The 27,046-nt window shown below is 39.5% G+C and overlaps 1 protein-coding gene across 1 annotated transcript in view; it reads right to left on the bottom strand.

Moving 5' to 3' along the window:
- Positions 1-16,110: 16,110 nt before the first annotated feature.
- MAN2A1 (mannosidase alpha class 2A member 1) overlaps positions 16,111-27,046 on the bottom strand; it is a 159,373-nt gene continuing 148,437 nt past the window's right edge. Inside the window, exons 21-22 of the mRNA XM_059916869.1 lie at positions 18,811-18,921; positions 16,111-17,120 (exon numbers count right to left, since the gene is read on the bottom strand). Of these exons, the coding sequence (XP_059772852.1) occupies positions 16,968-17,120; positions 18,811-18,921 (264 nt within the window). The 3' untranslated portion in view covers positions 16,111-16,967. The remainder of the gene's footprint in view (positions 17,121-18,810; positions 18,922-27,046) is intronic.

Raw genomic sequence — 27,046 nt, 5'->3', positions numbered from 1 at the left:
AAAGGTCAGTGAGAGATTACCAGCAATGGAGAGGGTTCCCAAAGAACCCAGGAAAATGTCCCATGACAAAGTCAACTTTAAATGTCTACCATTGATTGATGCCAGTCAATGAAGACCTTCCCCCACTCCCTTGCCTCTCCTGCCTCCCTCTTACCTTGTTAAGGAGTTGGAGAGTCAGGCAGAGAAGAGCTGGCAGAACAATGAAGCCAATCACATCCTCTTCACCTTCTCACGTTGGGCTCTGACAGGCCAAAGCTGGAGGAAGGGAGAAATTATAAATTTGAATAAAATTTGGAGTTATGACTGGAAATCCAGGTGATTGAATTGAGACTACTCTGCAGATTAAATATTTTAATTTTCTAACTGTGACCAGAAAAGTCAGTGGTATCTACCTCCAATTTTATCTGGAGACAGAAAAGAACCAGCTTGTGGAGTGCATTTGCTGCAGCAGTTGTAAGAGAAAAAAAATTTTTAATTACTTTATGTTTGTTCCTTAAAAGTCCTGTTTGTTCATTGTAATGGTAACATAGAAATGCATATAAACAGTTAAACAGGTAGGTGAAAGAATAACAGGTTGAAGAATAACACTAAAAAATGAGAAAGCATTCCACAGAAGAGATGCAGAATTAGGAAAGACTGAAAATCTGTTGGAGGTACAAAGAAAAATCTGCACTGCATTTAGGAAAATATAGAAATGGAACTAAAGAGGCTCTGATAACAGTAACTGGCTCATAGTAACTATCTTAAAAAAAAAAAAAATTGTCTCTGGGCTGAAAGCCTAACTTCCTTCTCTTGAGGAAAACAAAATAATAACAATCTACTGATGTGGAATAAGCATTTCTCACTCAATCCTTAAATAAGAAAGGAGTGGATTTTTGGTGGGACAACTGGTCTATGTTTTGGGGCCACATGTACCTCCCGTGTAATGCAGGAGATCAACTTCCTAATATAAAGTAGTCATGTGTGAGTTTGGGTAACAAGTCAGTTGTCCCAGAACCTCATAACTAGAAGTGTGCTTTCCCCTAGTTCCTTCAAATGCCATGCTGGCACCCTCTGCTGAAGTTTCAGCTCTAGTTGTAAGGTCATACTTGTGACTTCTTTCTCACCCTAGGCCTCTTCTGGTCCACCACTTCTTTCATTTCTCATCCCTGCCAGGGATATAGCACATGGTAGGATATGAATAAATGGGGTGATATCAAAAGCCCAGCCCTCTAGACACCTTCCTAAGCCATTTCTAAAATGCTGTCTGGCACCATGCTAGATGTACTGTCATGCCAACTGTGGGGATGCTCTGAAATATATGCTAGGATAAGCCACTGTTCTGGAACATGTTTCTGCCACGTATTCCAAGAAAGTACAACCCCAAGGGGGTCCAGACAGCTGGGATATTCATGTCTGATGACTCGTATTTCTCCTCCTTTCTACACTCAAACACCTCCTCTCAAAAATGGAAGGGCCTTCCCTGTTCCTCTCAGGTGGAAATGTCCCTTAGAGCAAATGTCAGTCCTCTCTACACTATGGCTTAAGATAAAATGCAGTGATCCAGATTCTCTAGGCTTAGGTTTGATTTGTAAAAGGAATTTTGGCAAATTTAAACAACTTTTATTCCCCTCTCAACAAAGCCTGGATTTCAACACTGTAGTCTCACTGTGAATTTTTTTAAAATACGGTTTTCCACTCACCATCAAGAAATGACTTCTCTGTTCCAAACTCTCATGACATGATGAAGTCCATTGATTTATTAAATACAGAGCCACATGACTTCTGGGAATGAAAAAATGTCACTTTAATGTTTGTAAAAATATTATTCCTGTAAAAATAATAATCTAGATATATCTGCCTTTGGGAAATTGTGAGCTAAGAAAATAATTTATGCAAGTATAACCATTGCATCTAGGGCCATAGATGATAAACTGCTTAAGACCAAATATGGCTGAGTTTCTACAAATTTGGATCTCTTGCAGATGCTAGAATCATAGAAACATAGGGAGTACAAGACTCTGTAGAGATTATTGCAGAGAAATTTGGTACAATGAGAGATGACTTCTCCTAGGAAACCAACGAGATTAGTAGTATCTATTCTTTCACAACTTGACCCCAATCTAGTACTCCAGCCATATTTCCCATTCCTCACCTGTGTCAACCTTCTCTTTCAACAAAGCCTGCCAACCCATGGGGCTTCAGATCCACTGATTGCATTCCTATATTTGTGTCTTTGGTCTTACAGTCACTTCAATCCGAATGCCCCTGAGTTAGAGCTTTAAAGAGCAAATCCATGAGAATTGAGTATCACAAGTCTTGCCTCCTTATATTGCCATCAAACGAGGGAATCTTGTGTTGCTATAAGAATGGAAGTACAATATTTAGTTAGATTTCCTAAAAAAAATTGGACAATTGTGGTATCTTACTTTGAGGGAAAAAGAGATATGTCCAATTTCCATTTGCTATAGTTTGTCTATTCCTTTCAAAAGGACATCTGAGTGGGAGCCATAAAGCTGAGTCTGGCTCTGAGGAGAGGGAAAAAATGGGAGCATAAACACTGAGCAGGAAGCGGGGAGGCCATGGTTGTTACCATAGTGATGAACATCCAGTCCGGATGGTGCTGTTGCCGGCTTGCGCTAGTGAGTGGGAGAAAAACCACCTTCCTTCTGGACTAGTGGAGCTGAGGACAGAAAAATCTGAGTTGACCAATTTAACTCTCTACTTGAGAGCTTAAATTGTGTCTCTGCAGATATGGCCAATGTTTATTAAGCACCAACTAAGTGGTTGGCAATGTGCTGGGTATTTTAGAGGATTTAATGTATGTAAATCCCCAAAGTTAGGGACTAACATCCCTATTTTAAATATGAAGAAAGTAAAGTTTCAAGAGGGTAAATAACTTGTTATTTAATGACCTAGCTAGTAAAAAGGCAGGGCTAAGATTTAAATCCAGGTCTTTAACTTAATTTAATCAAATTTACTTTCAAGATAAACCTATTTCCACCAAGCCACAACTATGCCTATCAAATGACAAGGGAGGAAAATTGTGTCCATTTGAATAATACAAACTTAGGAAATCCATGGTTATTCCAAGCTTTGACATTTTAGTTTTCCTTCTCTTGCAAGTTTCTCAGAAAAATAATTGATGTTAAAACTTTATTTCTTTCAGTTAAAACTGAATTAGTTTTCTGATAACAAATTAATTGATTAAGAAATGATTCAAAATGACAGCTTTCAATGAATTTTGCATTAATGTGACAGTATCCATGATTTACTCACTGCAAACATCATCTTATAGATAGGCAAAGGTCATTGAATTATCTCATTTGTTCTTTTTCTTCCAAAATAGGGGAACCTTTGAATTTTTAACAACAATCACTTATTACCAGTAAACGTAATAAAAAATATCAAGATATTAAAGGCCCTAATAGTTCTATTCCCATTCCCATCCCTAATCTAAAATAATAACTGTTGGCACTTGTCCATTTCGAACATTTATGCACAGTGTAGTGATTCAGAGTGTAAATTCACACTCCAGCTTTACCACTTATTAGCTGTGTGACTAGGCAAATTAACCTCTTAGACCTCAATTATTTACGTGTAAAATAGGGATAATAATACTACCTAAACACATGTGAATGTTGTATGGAATAAATGAGATAATGAGAAAAATTATGTTAACTGTATAGCACAGTACTTGGCACACTGTAGCACTTTATAAATGGGTGAATACATACGTATGTATCTCTCTTTATACATTTTACAGAAATGGATCATGCTATACATATTGAACTATAATTCTCACTTAACAAAATATCTTAAGACATATATCCATGTCTGTATGTAAGAAGTCACCCTATCAAATGCTGCATAATACTTTATAAGACAATGTGCCCTCACATGGCCTTTCCTCAGTGTGTGTCTGTGGAGGGAGAGACAGCAAGCTTTCTCATGTCTGTTTACAAGGGCACTAATCCCATATTGGAGGCCCCACCCTCATGACCTCACCTAACACTAATTACCTCTTAAAGGCCCAAATACCATCACTTTGGCGGTTAGGGCTTCAACATATAAATTTTGGGGAGATACAAACATTCAGTTCATAACACATTAACAGAGGGACAAATTTTTAAATTGTAAGTGTTGATATGCATCATCAGAGTTTCTACAATTTATACTCCTATCAAAATATGTGAGAGTTCCCATCTCTCTACATCTTATCATTAACAGTTTCTATAACTCATTTTATTATTTGATAATCTGATAAAGCACTATATCTAACTTTGGTTTGCATATATTTGATTATGCATGAGGATAAACATTTTTTCATATATTTATTGGTGAACCATATTTCTCCATTTGGGAATTTCCAGTATATATCTATTGTTGATTTTTCTATGTTAATATTTTTCTCATTGATTTCCATGAGTTATTTATACACAAGATATTAACTCTTTGTCTGTCAATACTTATCCACACCATACTTTTCCCATGGCATTCAGGCTTGACCTTTCTAATACTCATTATACTCTAAATTGTTCAATGTGATTCCTTACTTACTAAATCACAAGTTTCACAAGGTATGATCTGTACTTACCTTATTCAGTGTTTTGTTTCCAGCACCAACTACAGTGTCTGGCCCATAGCTGGTGCTCCAAAGCTGTTGAATATATTAATGAATAACACATATATTGCAAATATTTACCACTGTATATTGTTTTTTCTTTTAACTCTATTTCTGACATCTTGGTCACACCACTTTTAATTTTTATAATCAAATTTGTCGGGGTGCGATAGAGAGGGTGGGAGGGAGATGCAAAAGGGAGGAGCTATGGGGATATATGTATATGTATAGCTGATTCACTTTGTTATAAAGCAGAAATTAACACACCACTGTAAAGCAATTATACTCCAATAAAGATGTTTAAAAAAAAAATTTGTCTAATTGTTTTTACAGCTCTCAAGTTCTTACCTTGCATAGAAATGCCTTCTTCAATCCTAAGTGATTAAAATAGTCTCCTGTATTTTTTCTATTATATGTATAGTCTTAATTTTTGCAATTAACTCTATAATCTGCCAATTATTTGCATGTGTGTTTGTGGTAGATATACAATTTCATTTTTCGCTAAATAAAGACCATGCTATTTATTGAATGATCTACCTCTTTACCACCAATGTGAATTGCAATCCTTATATTCTTTACAAGATGTTATATCTGTATGTTTTGTTATGTGATAAGGCAAATCTCTATTTTTCTTCTTTAAAACTTTTTTTCCTAGTCTCCTTCAAGGACATAGCCAGGTAACTATGTTGTCAATTTATCAAGTCTCTGTTGAGTCAAGTCAATCCCTAAAAGGTAAGCCAATGAGCACGGCATTGGATCAGAAAAAATTATCTTTCAATCAGGCTGCCTTCATTAGTTTTCCAGTTTTAAGATGCACAGCTTTGAAAGACCCATAATCATATCTATCTGACCTGCTTCACAGAGTTATTATGAGAGAAAAGAGTGCAAATTAATCTGCATATTAATAGTGCTCTAAAAATTAGAAGTTCCTAAGAAGTGAAAATTATTCATAGTCTCCATTATTGACAAGTATCCAACCATTTCATCTTGAGAAGACTTTACTCAAATTTATTGGAACTAGATGAATAACTTTCTGTGGTAAGTGGTGGCAAATCACTAAAAACATTTTCCTGTTTTTATTCCAAGTCGTACTCTAAACTGCCAGTGGATAAGTAATCCCACAAAATGAATCAAATACCAAAGGGGTTCCTGTCCAGTTCTGTGCTTCTCTCTTTTTGGCAAAGTACTGTGTCTGCCACAAATCAACATAATCCTGCAGCCTTTCATTCTCTGACAGGATCCCAGGGGAGACTGGGGAAAGCCCCGTGTGCTTCTCCAGACAGGCAGTGGGATGGTTAGATGTATTCTGAGTACTATATTAGTTTCCTGAGGCTTCTGTAACAAATTACTTCAACTGGGTGGCTTTAAACAACAGAAATGTATCCTCGCACAGTTCTGGAGGCCAGAAGTCTGAAATCAACGTGTCGGCAGGGTCACACTCCCTCGGGAAGATCTAGAGGACAATCCTCCCGTGACTCTTCCAGCCTTCGGTAGTTGTCAGCGTTCCTTGACTTGGGGTCGCATCTCTCTAGTCTCTGCCTCCGTGGTCACATTGCTTCCTCCTTGCTGTGTTTTCCATGCTGTCTCTTATAAGGATATTTGCATTCGATTTAGGGCCCACCCAGATAATCCATCTCATCTCAAGGTCTTTAATTCAATCATATATGCAAAGACCCTTTTACCACATAAGGTAACATAGCAGGTTCCAGGGATTAGGCTATGGACAAATCTCTTGGGACTCCTCCCCACCCCCCGCTTCAACCCACGACAAATGCCTATGTCATAAGACATAAGGCTCAGGATATGCAGTGCTTTACCAACTTGAGACTCGACAGGACACAACTGACATTTGCCAAATGGAAGTTCATTCCTAAATTGTGGGCATGAAGTACTGACGTCTTTCTCTTTCTAAAATATACTCATAGCTTCTCTCACACTCAAACTTGACTCAGGTTGAATTCAAAGATATACATCTAATTATTTCCTTCCTGCTCCCACTCCAAATCTTTATGCTTTAAAAAGAAAAGAGTCAAGACAGGATCACCAAACTAACACATTTCTTGCTTCAAACAAACACGATGCAGTATTGGAACAAGATACAGGTCCCATCACCAGCCTTCTCATCAAATCCTCTTTGCGTAAGGCAGTAGCTCAGGCACTTATCACAAGGCAGCTTGTATTTTTTTTCCTAAGCAGTCCTTTCCCTTAATCTTTCAGGGTAAATCTACAACAGGACTGATTTTTCACCACAGATGGCAAAAGACTAAGATTCCTTGAGATTTAAAGTGATTTCTTAACTTAGTCCTTCAGTGGAAGAATCTCCTGTCCCACAGGCCCCTGCGCTGATCTGAAGCCCACAACATGTAGGAGCCGTTGGTGCTGACTCACAGCTTGAAACTCAATGGTTTTTACATAATCCTTTCGGGATTTTTTATATTACTCTTCACATTCAGCCTTCAGTCTCCCTAGAAAAAGCTTCAGGCTTAGGTGGTTTCAGTGGAAGGAAACCCCTGGCATTCACAAAAACAAAACAAAACAAAAATAAGTTTTTGCATTAAACAGAATATTCCTATTCTGAAGCATCTTTCTACCCAAAGGTGCCATACCCCAAACATGCAGAAATAGGACTTCAAAAGGTTATTTGGCAAGAGCTGTGAGCGTTGCCATGGAGAACTGGTAAAAATGCATTTTATTTGATCAGTTAAAATAGCTTTTTGCAAACCAGAAAAACTGTTTAGGAAACCTTTTAATTTGGAAGCTTGGCAGTGTGGTTTTAATGAGCAGATCAGGAAGAAAGATTTCTTAGGAGGTGGAGTGACTTTTCCAAGGTCCCACAGTTACTTTTTGCAGAATTGAGACAAGAATCTAGATTGTCGGACTTCCCTGGTGGCGCAGTGGTTGAGAATCTGCCTGCTAATGCAGGGGACACGGGTTCAAGCCCTGGTCTGGGAAGATCCCACATGCCACGGAGCAACTAAGCCCGTGAGCCACAACTACTGAGCATGCGCGTCTGGAGCCTGTGCTCCGCAACAAGAGAGGCCACGATAGTGAGAGGCCCGCGCACCGTGATGAAGAGTGGCCCCCGCTTGCCGCAACTGGAGAAAGCCCTCGCACAGAAACGAAGACCCAACACAGCCAAAAATAAATAAGTTAATTAATAAAAAAAAGTGACATTCTTTAAAAAAAAAAAAAAAGAATCTAGATTGTCAGGCTCCCAGTCTAGTGCTCTTTCCACTACTGCTGCCACATTTTCCATTCTTTTATAGTTAAAACGTTCTCAATATCCACTGAAGTGACAACTCTGGGGATTCCACATCAAGTGGACTCTATAGTCAGATAGATAAAAGGTCTACTTTTTTCTCTAAAGGACCATCAGCAAATGTTTTCAGCTTTGTGGGCCATATGGTCTCTGTCACAACTACTCAACTCTGCCTTTGTAGCCATACAGTACCCATAAAAAGTATGTAACAAATGGTATCACTGTGTTCCAATAAAACGTTATTTACACAAACAGGCAGTAGGCTAACTTTGACCTGTGGACCATAGTTCTCAGACCCCCAGTAGACCAAGACTGGAATTGTATTTCTTTAGCCTTCACTTTCCTTTTCTGTAAAATGGGTATAATAGTACAGCCTTTATAGGGTGGCTGTAAGGCATACCTAAGTATGCCATGTATTTACAGTGCTTGGTACATAACACTCAGTAAGTGTTGGCAATGATTATTATTATCATATTTTACTTCCGGCCATGCCTTTTGAAAAAGGAAGAGAAAAGGGAATCAGCATTTAGTGATGCTTTCTTTTCCCCTTGTCCTCTGACAATATTTGCCCGCTGTCACGAGCCCCCGCTGCTCTACAAACGTTATCAGGTAGCTGATTGTCATAACCACACAGATGGCAACACCAGACCCTATAGGCCCGAGACAGACAGTTTGCCTTCTATTGGGAACCCTGGCAAGTTTGGAACTCCTACAGCCTCCTGGCTCCATGATACCAGGTGCTCAAGTAGGTAGCTTTCTTTTTAAATGTTGAAAAGCTTTCATTTTCATTGTTTATTTCTAGAGATTTTAATGAAGCCAGGTGCATATTTTCAAAAAACCAGTCATTTTTGCTGGTGCCATCTTGCCCCCTGTGTTCCCTTGTAATTTGAAATGTTGTCCTTCAAAGGGCTCCATGTCCCCCATACCTGTGAAAGCTGTAAGAACTGGGGCTACAACTTTGTTGAAATCTCAGTCATCTCTCATCATGCAAACAGGGTGGGATTCAGGATCAGGTGGGCTAGTTTTTCACCTTATGTAGTTTTTACTGACTTACAAACCCTCGTCGTTACGTTTCAATGACACAGGCCCGAGAGACTGCATGTGACAAAGTTCTACTAAACTTTAAAATATTAGACCCTTTTAAAAGTATTTTAATAATGTGTCTCATTAATTCTTTGACCTCTTATCTGGGTGACAAATACTCTAGAGTTTATAGCTGACAAATTAAATTGTAGAGACGGTCCTGAAGTAGATTGACTATGGACTAATGAAAGGAGCTAGTTACTTCGATACCCTGTAAAATGGTTCTGTCCAAGCTTAATTAGATGCTACTATTTCACTAATAAAATCACTATAGAGTTCTGGAGTCAACAGTCTCATACACAAGAAACTTACAGTTCATAATTGCCTTAATCAAGCATCACGTGGCTACAATGAAAAAATTCAATTCAGACATATATGTTTCCCTTTCTTCACAATTACTGGCAATTATTAAGGGTTCCTGAAAACTACACACATGCTTCTTTCCTTTCACCTTCTTAAACGTGTTTATCAATCAATATTAACGTGCATACTACCACATCTCCATTTTCTTCTGTAGAGTCCGAAGTCTAGATACAGATTATGGGGAGCCTTTAAATTATACAAAAACATTTCCAGTATAACTTCCAATGATTTCCCTTCACAAAACTTCCACCAGACATGAGATTTCTCGTTTTCATGCTGTTGGTGTCATGCCACCCTCCTCTCCCACATCTAGTTGGTGATATACTTATATCCTTCCAGGCTCAGCTCAAATCCTCCCACCTCCTGCTCTTCTCCCCTCATCACTCCATATGGAAGCAAAGTCTCCTTCCTATGCGCTCTAAGTATCTTTATCGTTTGTGCCGCCAACGCTAACGTGGCCCTCTTGCCCTCTGGTCTTCTAGCACCTTAACTCCATGCAGGATTTCTCTCCCTTACTAGACAGGAGGGCAAGATTATTAAAATCCCACTCCCCCAGAGCCCAGCACAGGTACCCTGAGCAAATGACAACTCCCATGAATGTTTATTGAAAGCTCAATGCAAAATCTAAAACCAATTGCATTCAGGCTCTATTAACGGGAGCCCACACATTCAATGAAGATGAATTTGTAGATTTTTCTTAAGAAAATAGATTTAAACTTCAAAGTAATCTTATTAACTGCACTTTAAAAATCCATCTAGGAAGACAAAATAAACAAATGAGTCAAATCACTTTTTTTGAAAACTCACTTCCATATAGCCAGCCCAAAATGATTTCAATCCTGCATGTGACAAGGACATTCATCCCAAGAAAGGCGAGTGCTCTGATCTGCTCCAGTGGGGGGGAGTTTTGGATCAAAACAAAGGCCTCCTCACAACTTCAGATCATGCTCTGAAAGTCAACCAATGAGGGCTCCATTTGGTTTAGTAAGAGTTCTCACACATCCAGACCCTAGAGACACATCTTGCTTGCTAACATTGCCACTTAGATTTGGGACCAGAAAATGAGCCCCAAGGCTAAGCTTATGAATAAAAAATTGGAAAGCTACATAGAGCATGGGAGCCAAGAACACTGGGTTCCATGTAAGGCCCTTAAAATATGCCCTTTAAAATAGCACTGTTACAATTTCCTTCCTTTGCCTGGTTTGGAGATTCAGAAATTCACTTACAGTCCTTCAAAGATTTAAATCTATTTGGAAAAATCTTAAAATAGTTAAAGAATTAGCTGACATACTTCAAAGAGGCTAGCCTCCACCGACTCACTGCTCCCACCCCGGCCCCCTGGTTCTCTTCCCCTCTGCCTCCAGATTTTGCTTAACATTTGGTTAACATAAGGTTCACCTTACTACACAGGAGCCAGCCCCAATTCCACATTTGAGTTGACACTCTCTGAGGGCATATGCCAAAGGAGCTCTGCAGTCTTCAGGCATTTTGCTAGTACACACATCCTGGATTCATTTTGCATTTTTTAAAATCCTTCTTCTCATCTTATATTTGAAAAAATGTCTACACAATATCATTAAGAACAGTTTTATTTAATATTTTGAGCAAATGTGCAAGGTGGTGGGAGCAATAGGGACAAAGTAAGAGGCTGTGTTCTGAGAAACTGACTTTACAACTAAGCTTTGGTCAGGCAAGTACACATGTACCCATTCAAAACAAGAGAGCATGGTGCTGAGGCAGCGGTGAGGAGCATCAGTTTAAATGCTTTCAGCTCTTTGTAACGTAACACTAAACTCGAAGTGTCTTAAATACTAAAGTGACATTACTTCATATAACAAGAAGGTGGGAGTTGGTTCATTCAGCAGCTCAGCATCATCAGCTCTACTCATTTGTTATTTGGTCATCCAGTTGACTTTTGTCCTCAGGCTTGTCTCTGCAGGGCTGCAAAATGGCTGCAGCAGCTCCAGCATCAACACTTACACAAAACTGCCTTTGAACATTGTTGCATGAGGGTAAGATGCTCTCCCCTTTTGAGGAGGGAGGAGTCCTCTCCCAGAAGCCCTCAACAGACTTCCCATCATAGTTCATTGGCCAAAAGTGTGTCACAAGTCAATTCCTAAATCAGTCATTAAGCCTAGAGAAGGAAATCATCATGACTAATTTAGACCAATCACAATTCACCTCCTGAGGCTTATGACTGTCTGATATGTGAATCAAACCAGGATTTTATTAGCAAAGAAGCCAGAGGGCCACTAGCTGGTTGTTAAGCAACAATATCTTCCATAAAGAGGTCACATCCTTTAGGCAAATTAGGAATGCAGCTTGAAATGTTTATACTTTAATTTCTGGTAATGGGACTTTTCAGCAGGAAAATAACATGAACAAATACAATTAAGATGTAAGGGACTTCACAGCCTTCTATTCTGAAAATTGAGAATTTTGTTTCTCAACACTTAATGGTGATAAACATTTTCATCAATTTATTGAACACCTATTTTCTGAATGTCTGCTGTTCCAAGTGTGGGGATAACAAGGCTGAACAAACAGCTGGGGTTCCTGCCTTCAGTAGCACTTATATCAGTGAGGAAGGCAAACTGACATGATTTCACACTTGGCTCTGTTAGGAAGAAAAGAAGCAGGGTAATAAAATACTTAGTGAAGAAGTGGACGTAGGACTTGTATAAATTGGCTGGTCCAGGGAGATTCTTGAGAAGGTGACAATGAACCAAAGCAGAATAACAAGGAGCCTGCGCCAGGAAGGTATGAAAGTAGAATCACTGAAGCAGAGGGAACAAGTGCAAAGCCCTGAAGAAAAATAATCGTAACAGTGTATGAAGGTTCCCTTTTCTCCACATGCTTGCCAACACTTCTTATTTCTTGCCTTTTTGATAATTGACTTTTTGATAACAGCCATTCTAACAGGCGTGAGAGCCTTTACTTCTTGAAAAATGTTCTAGGCTGGAGCTTTAATATGCACATTAATCCTCTGGGGGTCTTGCTAAAATGTAGATTATGATTCAGCAGGTTTGGGGGTGGGGCCTGAGATTCTGCATTCCTAACAAGTTTCCAGGTAATGCCAATGCTTCCGGTCTGAGGACCACACTGAGTACCAGGATTGTAGCAGAATGTGCCCTTAACTTGCATTTTAAGGTGTACTTCCTACTAGTACCTACCATGTGCTCCAGACCAGTGTTAATACTGTAGACACATGTTGCTATTCAATTCAACTAGAATAAGCTATTCAGTTCCTTAGTTGCACTCACCACATTTCAAATGTTCAAGAGCCACATGTGGCTAGTGGCTACCATGCTGGACAGCACATGTAGAAAGAACCTTGCCATTATCACAGAAAAGTTGTATTGGACAGTGCTGCTCCAGACGGAAGGAACTATTTCTAGTTCTTCAGGCTTGCTGTTACCATGTCTTTCCTCATTCTGGTCTTTTACGGAGTACACGCATATTGTTCTACCTCCTAAAGTCAAATGCATCTTTTAGGAACTATTGATATTTCAAGCCTACCTCTTCTATGAAACCTTTCCTGAAATGGAAGCTAAGTGTGCTTTCTACTTCCTTTAAATTTGCACATTTGTTTCTTCTCAGCAATGTATTTCGTACTGTATTTTGCCTGCCTAAAATCCATAGTATCCCAGTATCCAACTCCCTTTCCTCTGGTTGTAGAATCCCATTTTCTATGAGGTGGGGGGTGACGAGAGGACTATTTCTCACGCTCTTTGCCCATGTGGTTCAGTTGAACCTAACTCTACCCTTAGCCACCATCATTAGGATATGAGCAAGATGACAGCCAGTACTGTCCATCCCAGGACATTTGCTGAAAATGTGGATGAAGGTGCTCTTACCAATGGGGTCACTAAGCCGGCTGGGATGCAAGTCTGAGTCTGCTGGTAGCCATCTTGCCATCAAATGTGCAGTCCTTGCCTGAGAAGAATAACTCAGAGGAAAGCAAAACAAGAGAAAAAAAACATATCCTGCATGACATCACCTTATAGTTGGCTACAGCTGTATTTGGAGTGCTGTCTACCCTTGAACCTTAGGTACTGGGGACAATAAATCACCTGTTTTTGCTTAAGCCAGTGTACATTGAAGGAGGCTCGTCCATGACAACCTCTCTTCAGGCATTCTCTATATAGGCTATATGGCAGCATATGTCATAGAGCCCTCCTCCCACTCCCCTCTGGGCCACTACTTCAACCATTCACAGCCACAATCACCCTTAGTTGGTTTCACATCACAGCTTTGTAGGAGGAATGTGAACATATGCCCACCTAAACAAAATTCTTCTTTACCAGTTTTAACATTCAAATGATTTTGACATGTTGACAATCAAATATGCAGCCAAAAATAATTTTCACTATCTGATGATGACATTAGTATTTTTATTAATATTTCTCTAGGGTTTTATAGCTCAGTATATACATATTACAAATTGATTAATCTCTTTACTTTTTAAGTCATCCAAAACAAGTCCAAACTTCCTAGTTAGCATGTATCGTTTGCCATGTCATTTGCCATATGTACCTGAAGGATATATATCCCTCCCCCTCCCCCCTCTCCTGGCTTTGAAGGAATTCCCCCAAAACCACTAAGTTGTGTGCTGGTCTGGGCCAGCAGGCTGGCAGAGTGTCTCCGGAGTCCACTCTTCCAACGCACCTTACCTTCCGGATCAGCTCACATGGACCTTCTTCATTTCACATCTTGGCTTACTCTCATCTTATCCTGGAATACGTGGAATGTGACCACAATCTCGCCCTGCTCATTGGTTTAGAAGGTCCCACAGGCACGGCGTTCCTGGGAAGGTTCCTGGACTCCAACCTCAAAGCTGACCCCAAAACCAGACGTGAAACTCACCATCACCCCTGCCTGCCACTTGCTTGCTAAAACTATCTTTTCTAACTAGAACTGCACTGAAGAAGGAGCGATTCATTCATAATGGAAGAACAAGCCCTCACCCCTCCACCCTACCCCTCAAAATGTTTTAATATATCTTGTTTACAAAATAGGACTTAAGAACTACTCTAGAGGACCATGTACATGATAATATTTATCTTTTATTAGATATATTACATATTCCCAAAAAGATATAAAATCTTCCAAGAGAAAATATCAAAACCTATTGATTTCAAGGTAAGCAACATAATCAAAATGAAAGCAAAGAATTTCTTCCAGACAAAGGAATGTGAAAACATTTCAGCACAAATACAACAAAGACATGGGAAGGTAATTACAATGTTTTACATTTTACAGCATTTTGTTTTAATCAGTATTTGTAGAAAACAAGGATGCTGAGTTCTCAAACACTGTAGTTATAACCGTAAATTAAATTTTCAGAAAAAAAAAATAAGAGAAAGTAATGAACTACTGAACATCTGCAATAATAAATGTAATAAAACATAAGTAAACAAATATGCCACTGAGATCACAACTGAAGTGCCTGATTTTTAGTGTGTGCCGGGGACACTAAATTACTTAATCAGTTCTTGACCACAACCCAAAGCAAAAGCATCCTCTCTTCATTTCCCTGATGATTTATTCTAAAAATAAAAAGCAGAAACTTGCTGGTAAAAGAGAATTTCTGCTTTACCTGTGAGCAGCTGGTGGCAACACACACTGAATAAGACCCCAACCAAACACGGGACAGATCCATCTCAAACAACCGGGAGTGGCAAAACCACTATTATTGCATCAGGATTTTTTTATTTCAATTGATCAGAAATTCCAGAACAATTAAGCACACCCACTTAAACCACAGAATACAGTGAACTCCTATAGGAAGGTTTTACATTTAAGATGCAACGAAAATACTGATCTCATTCCTGGGATTTGCTTCTGGTAATCCTAACATCTGTAGATGTCCACAAGAAGGAAGCTTTTTTTTAAAAAGTTGTTTATCCCCCCAAAATGAGGAAGGAAACTTACAGTACATGTTTATTGCATGAAATTACTCCCTTGTAAATATCTTGATCAACACTAGTATTGTTTCCTTAATAATTAAAGGAGAAAGAAGTTTATGAATTTAACATAACAATAATCTTAGGAGCTGCATCTTGACTGAAAATCCAGATGATAATCAGACTACATGATAAAACAGAAATTGTGTTTTATTTCTATATGAAGATGTTGGAATGGCAGGAGGTATAATGGAAGTTTAAAGTCAGATAATACTAAATCTATTAGTTAACACAAAGAGAATTTTCAGAAGTGCACATAGTCAAGAATCCTTTCTATGCTAAAACTGAATCTTCTAAATGTTGCTAATGTTGCTTTTATTTTAATGTCAAGTTCACGATGATCCCAAATAAATTTTAGCAAAAGTACTGTAATGGCACATAGGTTTAGAGCTTCACTTTGAGGTTAGCACGTATAAAAGTCTGGAATTCATTGAACATACATACTCTTTAATAAGATAAATTATGATGAGCTACATGTAAGTGGGTTTCAAAACAGGGTCTATTTTAAAGCATTCTCTCTTCAAAATGGTGAACTCCTGTGAAATGGAAACAGCATGTGGATTCTGCATGTTACAAAATCCTTGCTTCACGTTGCAGTCTCCTTGGCAGCAGCATATTTTACTTAACAATATTTTTCTTCCTTCTTTTGTTTTCTGACATCTCAGTACATTCAAATAGTCAAAATGTTTAAAGTAACATCACCACAAATTTAATGAAACAGATCAGAACGTGGCCAGCATTGTCAGGCAAAAATTATACAATTTATGTGTCATAGAAAGTACCCACCCCTCCACCTCCCCCCAGCCTCTTCCCTTCCCCCAACCGTAATATGGACACCAAAAGATTTAATTAACAAGACTTATAAAAAAATAAGGCACATTTATTCTGATACGATAATTTTAAAATAGAAAACCCCTTCTCAGAACATCTGTATTCAAATGAGCTGTGTAAAAAGACACCTTGTGGTACCTAAAAGAGGTCATGGTACCTATGGAATTGCTTCTTCTATTTTAGTGACAATGGAATAAATTGCACCTATCCCACACTGTCAAGTAATGAAAATATGCCTCTTTGTCTACTACTGAATGATTCAAAATCTGATATTTCTGGAAATACTTACAAAGGGTAGGAGGGGAGGGGTCAAGTGGTACAAGTGGTAGAAAAACACATAGTCAACTATGTATAAGGGTTGATGGATTGCACTTTTCCACATATTTCAACACATAAAATTTTTCTAACATGTATGAATGATTGCAACCATTTTGGCCATTAGCTATTACCCACCAGCTTTTTATTCCATTTTGGTAAAAATGGGTATTTTTGTAAGACTAACAAAGGGTCAGCAACATGAATACTTACAACAATCTCTTCACAACCCCCAACACAGATATAATTAGTTAACATTTAACCTGAGATACAATCTGTTGAGAGGTTGTCTTTAGACATTTCTTTGTTTGTTGCATCAATTCATACTGATGATGGTAGTTCATGGAAGGAACTTTAAAAAAAAAAAAAGTTTATAGCATGGCTTTTTTTTTTTCCTCTCTTACTGTACTGGTTTAAAAAAAAAAAAAATCACAGATTTCATGTCCTCACAGTAGCCAGAAGCTAAAATAATGTCCTTCTTTATTGCACGTCAAACCAAGAAGTGTATAAAAGCCAATGCTTCCCAATCCAAATCTGAAAGCCAGGTTCACCTCAACTGGATTCGGAATGTGCTGATTTCCATGGGACTCAAGTTGATCTCACTTATATTTCGGGCGTCTGGAGGTGAATGCATCAAGGATAATGACGAAGGTATGAGACTTACAACAGTAAACTTGTTAAAAAGTTTCTGTACCAATATCTAAAAAGTAAATGATAAAAAAATTGCATGTTTAGAACAACTTTGAAGAAAGATTAGTAGCGCATCTATATATTCAGTGGGAGAAAAAGTGAAAAGTATGTTTGAAGTTCCCTTTTAATGAAAAAGAAGGGGAAGGGGAGGGAGATTAAATCCACCTCTACATACTTGAACATGGAGACTAACCCTGGAGGGAGACACAGGAAACTGTAACGGGAGAGGATGATGGGCTCTGGATTCCTTTTCTGTTGCTTGAGAACACATCAGGTGCAGGGGCCATTTTTTCAATAAAAGAAAGGACATCTATAGGCCAAGAAGCTTTAAACACATCTATATCCTCTTTCAGTCAATACTTACCCCTAACAGTGGTGCTCCTCCACCATCTTCCCTGTGCCCAAAGAGCCGGGAGATAGGACACAGGCTGCCACAAGGAAGGCCCATCATGTCAGTGAGTCCCATTTATAGGGTGGGGAGGTTGTTTGGAAAATACTGTCCTCACTTCTGGCAGGTTATTCTAATATGTCTCTCTGGATCGTATACCCCCCTAAAGACTCAATGCCTTAATGTTTGAGTACAAATGTTCACAAGCAAGTATTCTCAGATCATCACTAATAAGGGAGAGTGCAAATGTAATGAAACAAAGATATCAGTGCTTTCTTAGCACCAACTACATACAGGGTGAGGCAACAGAAATGCAGAAGCTTATCTATCTAAGCTGATTTAGGCCCCCCTACTATATTTTCTTTTCTTTTTGGATCCTATGCACATACTAATTTTGTAGGGCTGGAACTGAATCACTTGAGTCTGGTCTACACCATGTCTATTAGGTTCTGGAGAAGAGCTGGGTCCCCTGAGCTGACTTGGTGGAGGAGACCCGCCAGTGTGCTACAATCAGCCCAAGCACCTTCTTGTAGTTACAGCTAGCTCAGAGCCACAGGCATAAGACTGGAGGTTCACTTGCTTCCAAGGAGAGTTCTCTGATGAGAACTGTCAGCAAGACCGACTTGAAGAGAAGTCAGAAATGCGCAGCCACCAAGCAGATCTTCTGATTAAGCAAGATTTGCGTATGAGTCCACACTCTGCAGACCAAACGGATCCTCAGCCTGAGGATCCGTTTGGTCTGCAGAGTGTGGACTCATACGCAAATCTTGCTTAATCAGAAGATCTAGCCCTGCATCTTTCCCCTGGGGAAACAACTGACTGGAGCTAAGTACAGCTGCCCTGGGGTCTTTGGTTGAGTTATCCCGCTGGCCACAGTCTCATTGCTCCCTCTCTTCCCATACTGCAAGCCAGCACCCCACTTCAGTTACAGTAAAACTTGCCTTGGCCCCTGTAGGACTTGGGTTTGCCATCGCTGAACTGGATCATACATGAGCATGTCCGAGAGAGGTGGAAATGGGGGGGTGGGCAGGAAGAAGGTGCTATGCAGGTTGGAAATGGAAGGCCTAAGAATCGATGAGGGCACTGTCTTCAAACGTGTACATGTTTGCCTATGCATTTTGATGGTGACAAGGAGAAGAGACTGAACGTTGAGAAAGGGCTTTCTTAAGATGGGGAAACTTGAACTAATTTGAAGTTGAGGGGAATGAGTCAGCGAAGAGGCAATGAAACATCTCATTGTCAAGATTATCTGCAGAAAGTAAGGATTTCAAAGCACACTAACTCAACAAGCAAAAATAAGCTTTCATCTCACCTTTCCCTGGGTAGTGGAACAAAGCAGCCCCGTGTCTCTGCTAGAGAAGCAGCAATCAAACCCCTTCCTGTGGAGGATCAAGGCTGCCTCGTTGGAATGCTTGCCATCCACCTGCAAATGAGCAGAGCGCCAACACGCCACGGTGACATGAAGGTAAATACTGACACTATTGCATACCCTTGATGTCAGTGTCCCCAAACCACAAATGTTCATTTTATTGAAAAGTGAATTCAGGCAAATCCATTTCCATTCAGGTTCCATGCTCACTGTGCCCACCCCCCCGCTACACTCCCTCCCACAAGGAGTCAGGTGATATTATGTTCTAAGAGTCCCTGTTAAGTCACTCAAGCCTTGGTTTCCTCCATAGTTCCTGAGGACGTGGGTTATCTTTCGTCCACATATTACATACCGTTTTATCAAAGTTTCTTCAGATAAAGCATTTTATTTTATTTTTAATAAATCCATCAACTGAATAAAGTATACCTGAATTTGGTCCTTATCTTGTCATTGAATGATATATCATCCATCTTAAAACTGAAACATCCTTCTTCGTTGAATACTAATTTTTGCTAATTGCATTAACATTTTTAATCTTTAATGTATTGGTTCATTATTTTTATATAAGAGGCATTTAAATTGAATTAGTTATGCTTATCACTTGCTAAGCCAACCACATTTATTAGATTGATATATCATTTAAATTCACATTACAGAAGCTATTCTTCTTGTGCAGGCAGAAAGGAAAATACTAAACATGACAAGTCAGCTACAGGGATCAGTATACAGTTTCTTGCAATAAAGTTTCTTGTACCCATTTAAGTAACAATGTCACAAATGCTTCAAGTCCTTGAATATTTAAAATTACAACTATTTAATAACTTTTATGTTTTCTAAACTGGGAAAATGTTTATGATAAACAAACTGAATTAAAAATCCTTGGAAAAGTTAAGAAATGCATATTTATTCCAAGGAGAGTCATGTGCTGCTTGGCACTGACACTGTGACGAAATTGGTCCCTTTTTCTTTTTTGTGGCCACAGATATGAATATGCCCATGTTCTTGATCATCCTTACTAGGGCATAAAATTTTTAATGTGCTACAGAGACATCTTTTCTGAATAGCTGCCAGCATTCCCATCGCTGATTTGATTTTAATGTGACTGAACAACTTAAAGCTGTCCTCACCTCAGATTCTTGGCTGGAATAACCTGTTTTATGACATTTTACACTGGTATTTTGCAGTGGTACTGCTGAAATTTTGTTTGAAGGGAGAGAAAAAAGTCATTTAAGGGATTCTGTGAGTCATCACAGGACCACATGATACACACACTAGGTTGAAATCATATGATAGAGATTTCTAATGAAATTTCAAACAATTTCACAGTCCCAAAATGGCACTAAAAGAGCACATAAGAAAACCCTTTATTTATTATATACAGAAGGATAATAGTTGTGCCAATTGTGAAACCTTGGAATAGCCCTTTATTCTTCCTAAATGTCAGTTTCCTTGTCTGTAAAATGGAGCTAATGCATGTCTACCTCCTTCATGGAGTCATGGTGTGGGTTAACCCGTTGAAAATACTATGTAAGGTAGCCCAGCTCTATAAGCTGTCACAGAATGTGCTAGTTAAGAAGCTGTACAAATGAGGGGTTCAGAATCTGGGCTGGGAGTCAGACAGCCTAAGATCTGTATCTTAGTTCTGCAATTTACTAGCTGCTGATTTCAGCAAAACAGTTTTTCCTTTACCATAAAAAAAAAGAGAGAGAGAGAGATGAAATGAAATGAAATAGCATAACAAGGACTTAGCCTAGGGTTTGGAGCAGAGGAAGCCCTCAGTATATTGTTATTGTTTCTATCAACATCATCCATCAAATAAATAGTGATTATTTTCATAATAGTTACAAATTAAACATTTAACTTCTCATTCACAAATTTCTTTTATTGACATCATAACTTTGTAGCTAAGGAATCAGGGAAGCTCCAAATTACATGTCCACAATTATACATCAAAATCATAACAGAACCCTGATTCAAATTCACAAATTAGATGGCCTCTTAATTAGACTCCAAAAGCACTTATCACTATTAACCTAAAACATCTGGCCATCTTAACTCACTAGACCATCCTTAAAAAAACACTGATAAGTAGGCATTGCTAAAATTCCTGCAACACATTTGTTCTTGAATAATGAATATGTAAGGCCTTTAGCAGACTGAAGGTGACAAAAAAAAGTGGGAAGGGAAACACTTTTGGAATTCTGCCATTGAATTTGATAAGAGATTTAAACAAACAATACAAAAGTAGAGATTAAAGTCATAAAAATTAATTTTCATCAATGGGAAAAAGTTTTACTTTCTCTAAAAACCAAAACTGTATCACTATTCATAAGGACTAAAACACCAAATGAAATGGCATTCATCTTGTGTAAGTTTTAAAAATCAAGTATTCATGAAAGTACCAGTTTTCAAGCAAAAATACCTGAGGCAAAGCTGCAGTTTTTCAGTTTCAAAGTCTGTCTAGACATTTTATTTCCAAGAAAACTGTTTTTCAAAGTAGGGAAACTGTGAATTTAACTTGAATATGTGTACAGGAAAACAGATACTTTCAAGTAGTCACACTATATACTCTAGGAAAGTAAACAAATTTTGAAAGACCTGTTTTTATATTCATTAACACATTAGTAGCATCCAGACCTCAGAAAAGAAGGGGAGGGTGTGGGGAAGAAAACTTACAAATTTTGAAATCACACCAAGCACTGTGCTAGGTGAGCTTCAAATGAAATGTCTTTGTAAGAGTTCAGATCACCATTGAGACTGAATCCCTGCTTGGATGTTCCCAAGTTGCACCAGGAAAATCCACTGTAGAACTTATTTCAGGGGATAAACCAACATCTAGCTCCCAGACTAAGGGGGGCCTGTGAAATGTCTCCAGCAACTGGGGGGACTGTGGGGGAAGGTGATCTGGCTTACCAAATGAAGCCATCAGGCTCAGAGAAAGCTAGATTGGAGGGAAGGTTTGGTTCCACCACGAACCAGTTAAGTGACTGAGTCTCTCTTCTGAAAATTCCGGGAACTAGGTTAGACTCGTGACGAAGCCCTTTGAGGATCCACCACAGGCACAATAACAGTAACTGCAGCTAACACTTATTGAGCACCTGCTGTGTGCCAGTCCTGTACAGAATGCTTTTCATGGATTAACTCATTTCATCTTGCAACAACCTTTGAAGTAGTTGAGGTGATATACAAGGTGTATTGCTCTCTTTAAAGGTGCAGGAACGCCCCTATCACAAAACATTCCCTCTCATACTCAAAATGCAATTATCACTAATGACGGTACAACGGCCCTTCATGACCTTTCCCCATCAATGGCTGGTGAACCCTTCTACGGGTGTCCCATCGTTACTGAGTAGACAAGAAGAAGACAGGCAGTGTGTTCCCTAACATTTTTAGCACTAGCGTTCCCCTCGTCTTCCCAGACAGTATAAGGTTCTGAGCAGGGAGATCTGGAGTCAGGCTTGCTGCGCTGTGGCTCCCAGCACCGCCGTTTACTGGCTGTGTGACCTGGAAAGTTACCCCATCCCTAGGTCAGTCAATTTTCTCTTCCACACGATGGGGCCCAAATAGTGCCTACTTCCACAGTGGGGTCGTGAGAGCTAAATAAGGCTCACGTAAAGCACTCAGGGTAATGCCTGGCATGGAGACACTTCTAGGCACATTGTTTTGGAAAATCTGAGCAATCAGTAATAAACTGTATAAGGAATACACATCACAGTGACATCAAGATTTACTTTGGCGATACACTTCAACCTTCTCCAATTTATAAAAAAAAACAGTGTCAAGATTTTCACTTCATTATTAGTAACAATCACAACTGCTTATGACTGAATGATCGCAGTTGAGAACCTTTATCTGTCAAGCACTTAGTGCTTACTACGTGCCAGATGCTGCTCTAAATGCTTTACAAACATCAACTCATTTAATTCTCTCAGAACATCTCTGAGGTGGGTACTATTACCATTGCCTTGTTACTCGTGAGGAAACTGGGACTCAAGAGAATTAAGCGATTTGCTCTAAGACACCCAGCCAGCAAGTACAGGGAATGCACTCAAACCTAGGTGGTCTGACTCCCAAGTCTGTACTTTCACAACTACATTCTCCTGCCTTTGCTCTAGCTGTGGATTCGTGCTCAGAGATACTTAGCTTGGAGGGCAAAGAGGAGGACTGCTTTTGACTTAATATAATGAAAGGCTATCAACTAAAGGAGATCACCCCTCTGATCCGAGGCTGGAAAAAGCGAGTATTCATTAATGGTTCCAACAGAGCTAAAACCATGATTTACCAAAACATATTCAGAAAGAAAGGTTTAGAAACTATCATTTCTATCCATCTACAACCCTCCCACCTATCCACGCATCCCATTTTGAAACAGGATTTAAAGTCACTCTGAAAATTACACACACATATGACAGTCTCTTCTAAGAAAAGGAAGAGCCAAATGTTCCTCTCCTGAGGTGGATGAGAACTCTGCAAATGGTGAGAGCTGGGCTACTCGCATCTCACACCAAAAGAAGCTGGATTTGCTCCTTAGAAAAGTGAGGGTCACAAATCTGTCACGCCTGGAAACTGTGGTAAACAGCATACGTACACACGTTGTTTTCTGAGGAAGAGAGGGGTCGTAACTTTGACCAGGTTCTCCAAGAAGAATGTGACCCCACCCTTCTCAGAGGAAGTGTAAGTTGTACACAGATAAAGGCATAGCTAAACACCTGGTGGGAAAATTTCTCCAACTCGCCCAGATTCTTTGAAAATGCCAAACAACACTCATATTTCAGTGCATTCTGGCAGCTGGGAAGGTTAGAAAATCTCACACTGTGTTATAAGTCCTGAGACAGGAAATAACCAGTAGAAATTCATTTTCCAGGGCACTCGTTAAAATGTCAATAACAGTTATCCTGTTTTAATCAACAAGATAGCATGGCAGAAAGAAAGGGGAAGGTGAGTAGTTGTTCTCAGATATGTACAACAAATGACATTTTTTCCCACAATTTTCACCTTTCCAGAAGCTAGGGAGATCAATAAAGCACCAATCAATTCTTATAAGAAGGGCAAAATAAAGTAAAACCTTAAACTGCCTCTTACAAGAAAAGGAGGGGGTGGTATAAACAAGTCGAGAGAGAAAATCTTATTCAGTTAAGTGGTGCTGATGTTGAAATGACTGGTTAACTATTTGTAAGAAACAGTTAAGCACAAATCAAAATAAATTCCATACAGGGTGAAGAGTTAAATGTAATATATAGCTATAGATAGAGAGTATAGATATAAAGATATATATCTAAAAATAAATTAAATAAAAATATATCTAAACATAAAAGCAGTGGAAACAATCTGCAAAAAATGTTGAAACAGACACCATTGTTCAAAACATCAAGGCAGAATGGCTCCATGAAGCCTATCTGAACAGCTTAATCAAGTTCCTCTTCATCCCTGGAATGTCAGCATTCCAGGCTGAACCTTTCACTGTAGCCTGACCCATGATCCATCCTCCCATGAGATTCTCCCAGCATCCTCTCTACCAAGGCTCTCTTCTCCCCAGATCATTACCCTTTCCCGATGACATGGTTTTCCCGTTTAGTGCAGTTGAGTGGTACTCTTATTCCCCAGTTTTCAAATCTTTATAGAAGCTTCTCTTTATATCTCAAACTGTTGATAGTGCAAGAAAAGAGGGTGATAAAGAGAAGAGAGTTTGAGGCCAGGCATATAGGATGAGAAGGCTACCATTTAAATTCCTAGACAGGGGCTGGAGCATGCTGGGCCATATAGCTATGAGGCAGGGTTTTAAGAGATGTTTGTTTCCCTCTTCATCTGACTACAAATATATGACATATAATTAATTTTTTTCCAAAAAAATTTATAAACTAGAAAAGCAAGAGATGCCTATGTAAAAATAAACTCATCTACCAACATAGAACAATTTCTGAAAAACTGGACCTTTTTTTCTTTTTCTTTTTTTCCTGAGAAACTGGACTTTGAGAACAGATTTAGTAAGTCTTAAAAGGTCAAATACCACCCTCTGAGGCTACGTTCAGCACCCAGGTTCAGAAGACCTGGATGTGGCTCCTGATTCTGCCATTTACTGCTGGGTAGTTTACTTTTAATCGTTTAATTTCTCTAACCCTTACTTTCCTAATTTAGCAAATGGTGATAACTCAGCAATTTCTAGAATCATGAGGAGAGTTATTAAAAATTACCGATTCCTAAGCTCTCCACACCAGACCTACAGAATCAGAATCTCAGAGATGAGGGAATTTGTTAAAGTCTCTTCTTGTAAAAATCTCCTCAGTGTGATCTGGACACAGTGACTCGGAGAATGGTAGCTCGAAATGCTGAACCGCCTCAGTGGTTAGCAAACCTCCAGCCCCCACCTCGCTTCTCTCACTATTGCTTGAGCCCATGACCCCTTTCTCCACAAGGAGTGAGGGAGACTGAGGCTTAGAACTGAGGAACCGTCAGGCAGCAGCCTGGGCATGGGCAAGCAGAGGTGTCCTCTGTTACGCAGCTGATGGGGGAGGTCAGAAGGGAAGACAGATGTGCCCTTATCATGTCAAGGGGGTCCTCAGACACTTTTCGCGTGGAAGTACTGTGTGGCGATGGTTAGGAAAATGCTTACGTAGATACAGGCCAGCGTAGACCTCTAGTCTTGCTTACAGGCAGCCAACCCCTCTGTTTACGTACTTTCAGTGGGGAAAATGCACTGCAGTCTCCAAATGAACAACTCATTACTGTATGCTGGAAGCTGCCAGCACACAAAAACACAAGAACACAATCCAAAATGATTAGCTCTGGCTTCCGGACTGAGTTATTTTTGTCTTTCTTTTAGTGTAATCATGGAATTACACTTGACACCTTTTAAGTATCCAGCTTTCTTTGAATGAATACCTACATTAGCTTCCTTCAATGATTACTTTCCTATTATCAGAGGTTAGGGGACAGAGAGCAATTCTTTAAAGTATCCCTTCGGATTACTGGTAAGTTTCCCCCCCCCCCCTGCAATTTTATTATTTATTTATTTATTTTTTACATCTTTACTGGAGTATAATTGTACTGGTAAGTTTTTGAACAACTGTTAGAAATACGTGCTAAGAGTCAAAGACTAACATAGAACTGGCACCAATTTATATGATAATGCAGAAAAGCCCCCAATATTTAGTTCTGATCACGTGTTAGGCATTAACCTATGCCTATGGTTAGGCATTTCAGTCTTTATTCTTCCTGGTCAAATTGTTAAATTGCTTTTATTCCCTCTGCTGAAACTCCAGTTTGCACCTGCGCTGGCATGTACTGTAAGCATCATCGGGATAACAATGTATGTCTACAAAGCACTTCTGCTTTCAAAGGGCTCTCACAGCACTATTTCATCTGTTTCTCATACTAGACCTGAAACAGGCATATCTGGTATCAGGCCCATTTTATAAATGGTAGCTGAGTCAGCAGTCACGCAGCCAGCAGGGAGTGAAGGTGGTTCACCTTCCAAAGGTGAGAAGGGCAATGGGAAGCCAGGTGGCTACAGCCAGCCAGGCCAGACTGCAGAGGAACTGAATGCCCAAGGGTCTAAATCAACTTTGTAGGCAATGGGATTTTTAATCCCGAAAGTGATTAGATTTGTATCACAGGAAGCTAGCCAACAGCAGGAAGAATGAAAGGAACAGGTAATCACAAAAAAGAGGTGATCTGGAAAACAAGCGAAAACCTTGGAGGGTAAAACCCTACACTCACCGATTTTAGAGTCAGCTGGTGCTGCTTCCAGAAAACAATCATGGGAAAGAGTCATCTAAAAGTGAGGCTAAAACTTCTCCATGGCCGCCAGGGACCCCAGAAGCCCCTGGATCCTTCAGCTCGCTAATGTCCTCTACCATCCATGCCCCGAGGTGGCAGCCTGAGGCTCAGAGTCTGGTGTCTCCACCCTATCCTTTCATTCTCTTCAGCCCATGAATTAATGACAGGTTACCTCAGGGAGGCTGTCCATCTCTAGTGCGTTCTTTCCCTGAGTCAAAAAGTAGACCCACAAAAGACCATAGCAGAATCCTAGAGAGAACACTCACAAGATCCATTTGTCCAACAAATTGTTACCGAGCCCCTACTAGGTGCAGGCTCTGTTCTCGGCAGGGGGATACAGCAAGGAATCAAAGAACAGCCCAGGTTTCATGGCTCTTCCATTCTGACCAGCATCTCCTGCCTT

The sequence above is a fragment of the Balaenoptera ricei genome, chromosome 3, assembly GCF_028023285.1.
Source record: "Balaenoptera ricei isolate mBalRic1 chromosome 3, mBalRic1.hap2, whole genome shotgun sequence".
Lineage (NCBI taxonomy): Eukaryota > Metazoa > Chordata > Mammalia > Artiodactyla > Balaenopteridae > Balaenoptera > Balaenoptera ricei.
Note: the sequence above shows the minus strand (reverse complement) of the source record. Positions and strands in the feature narration are given on the sequence as shown.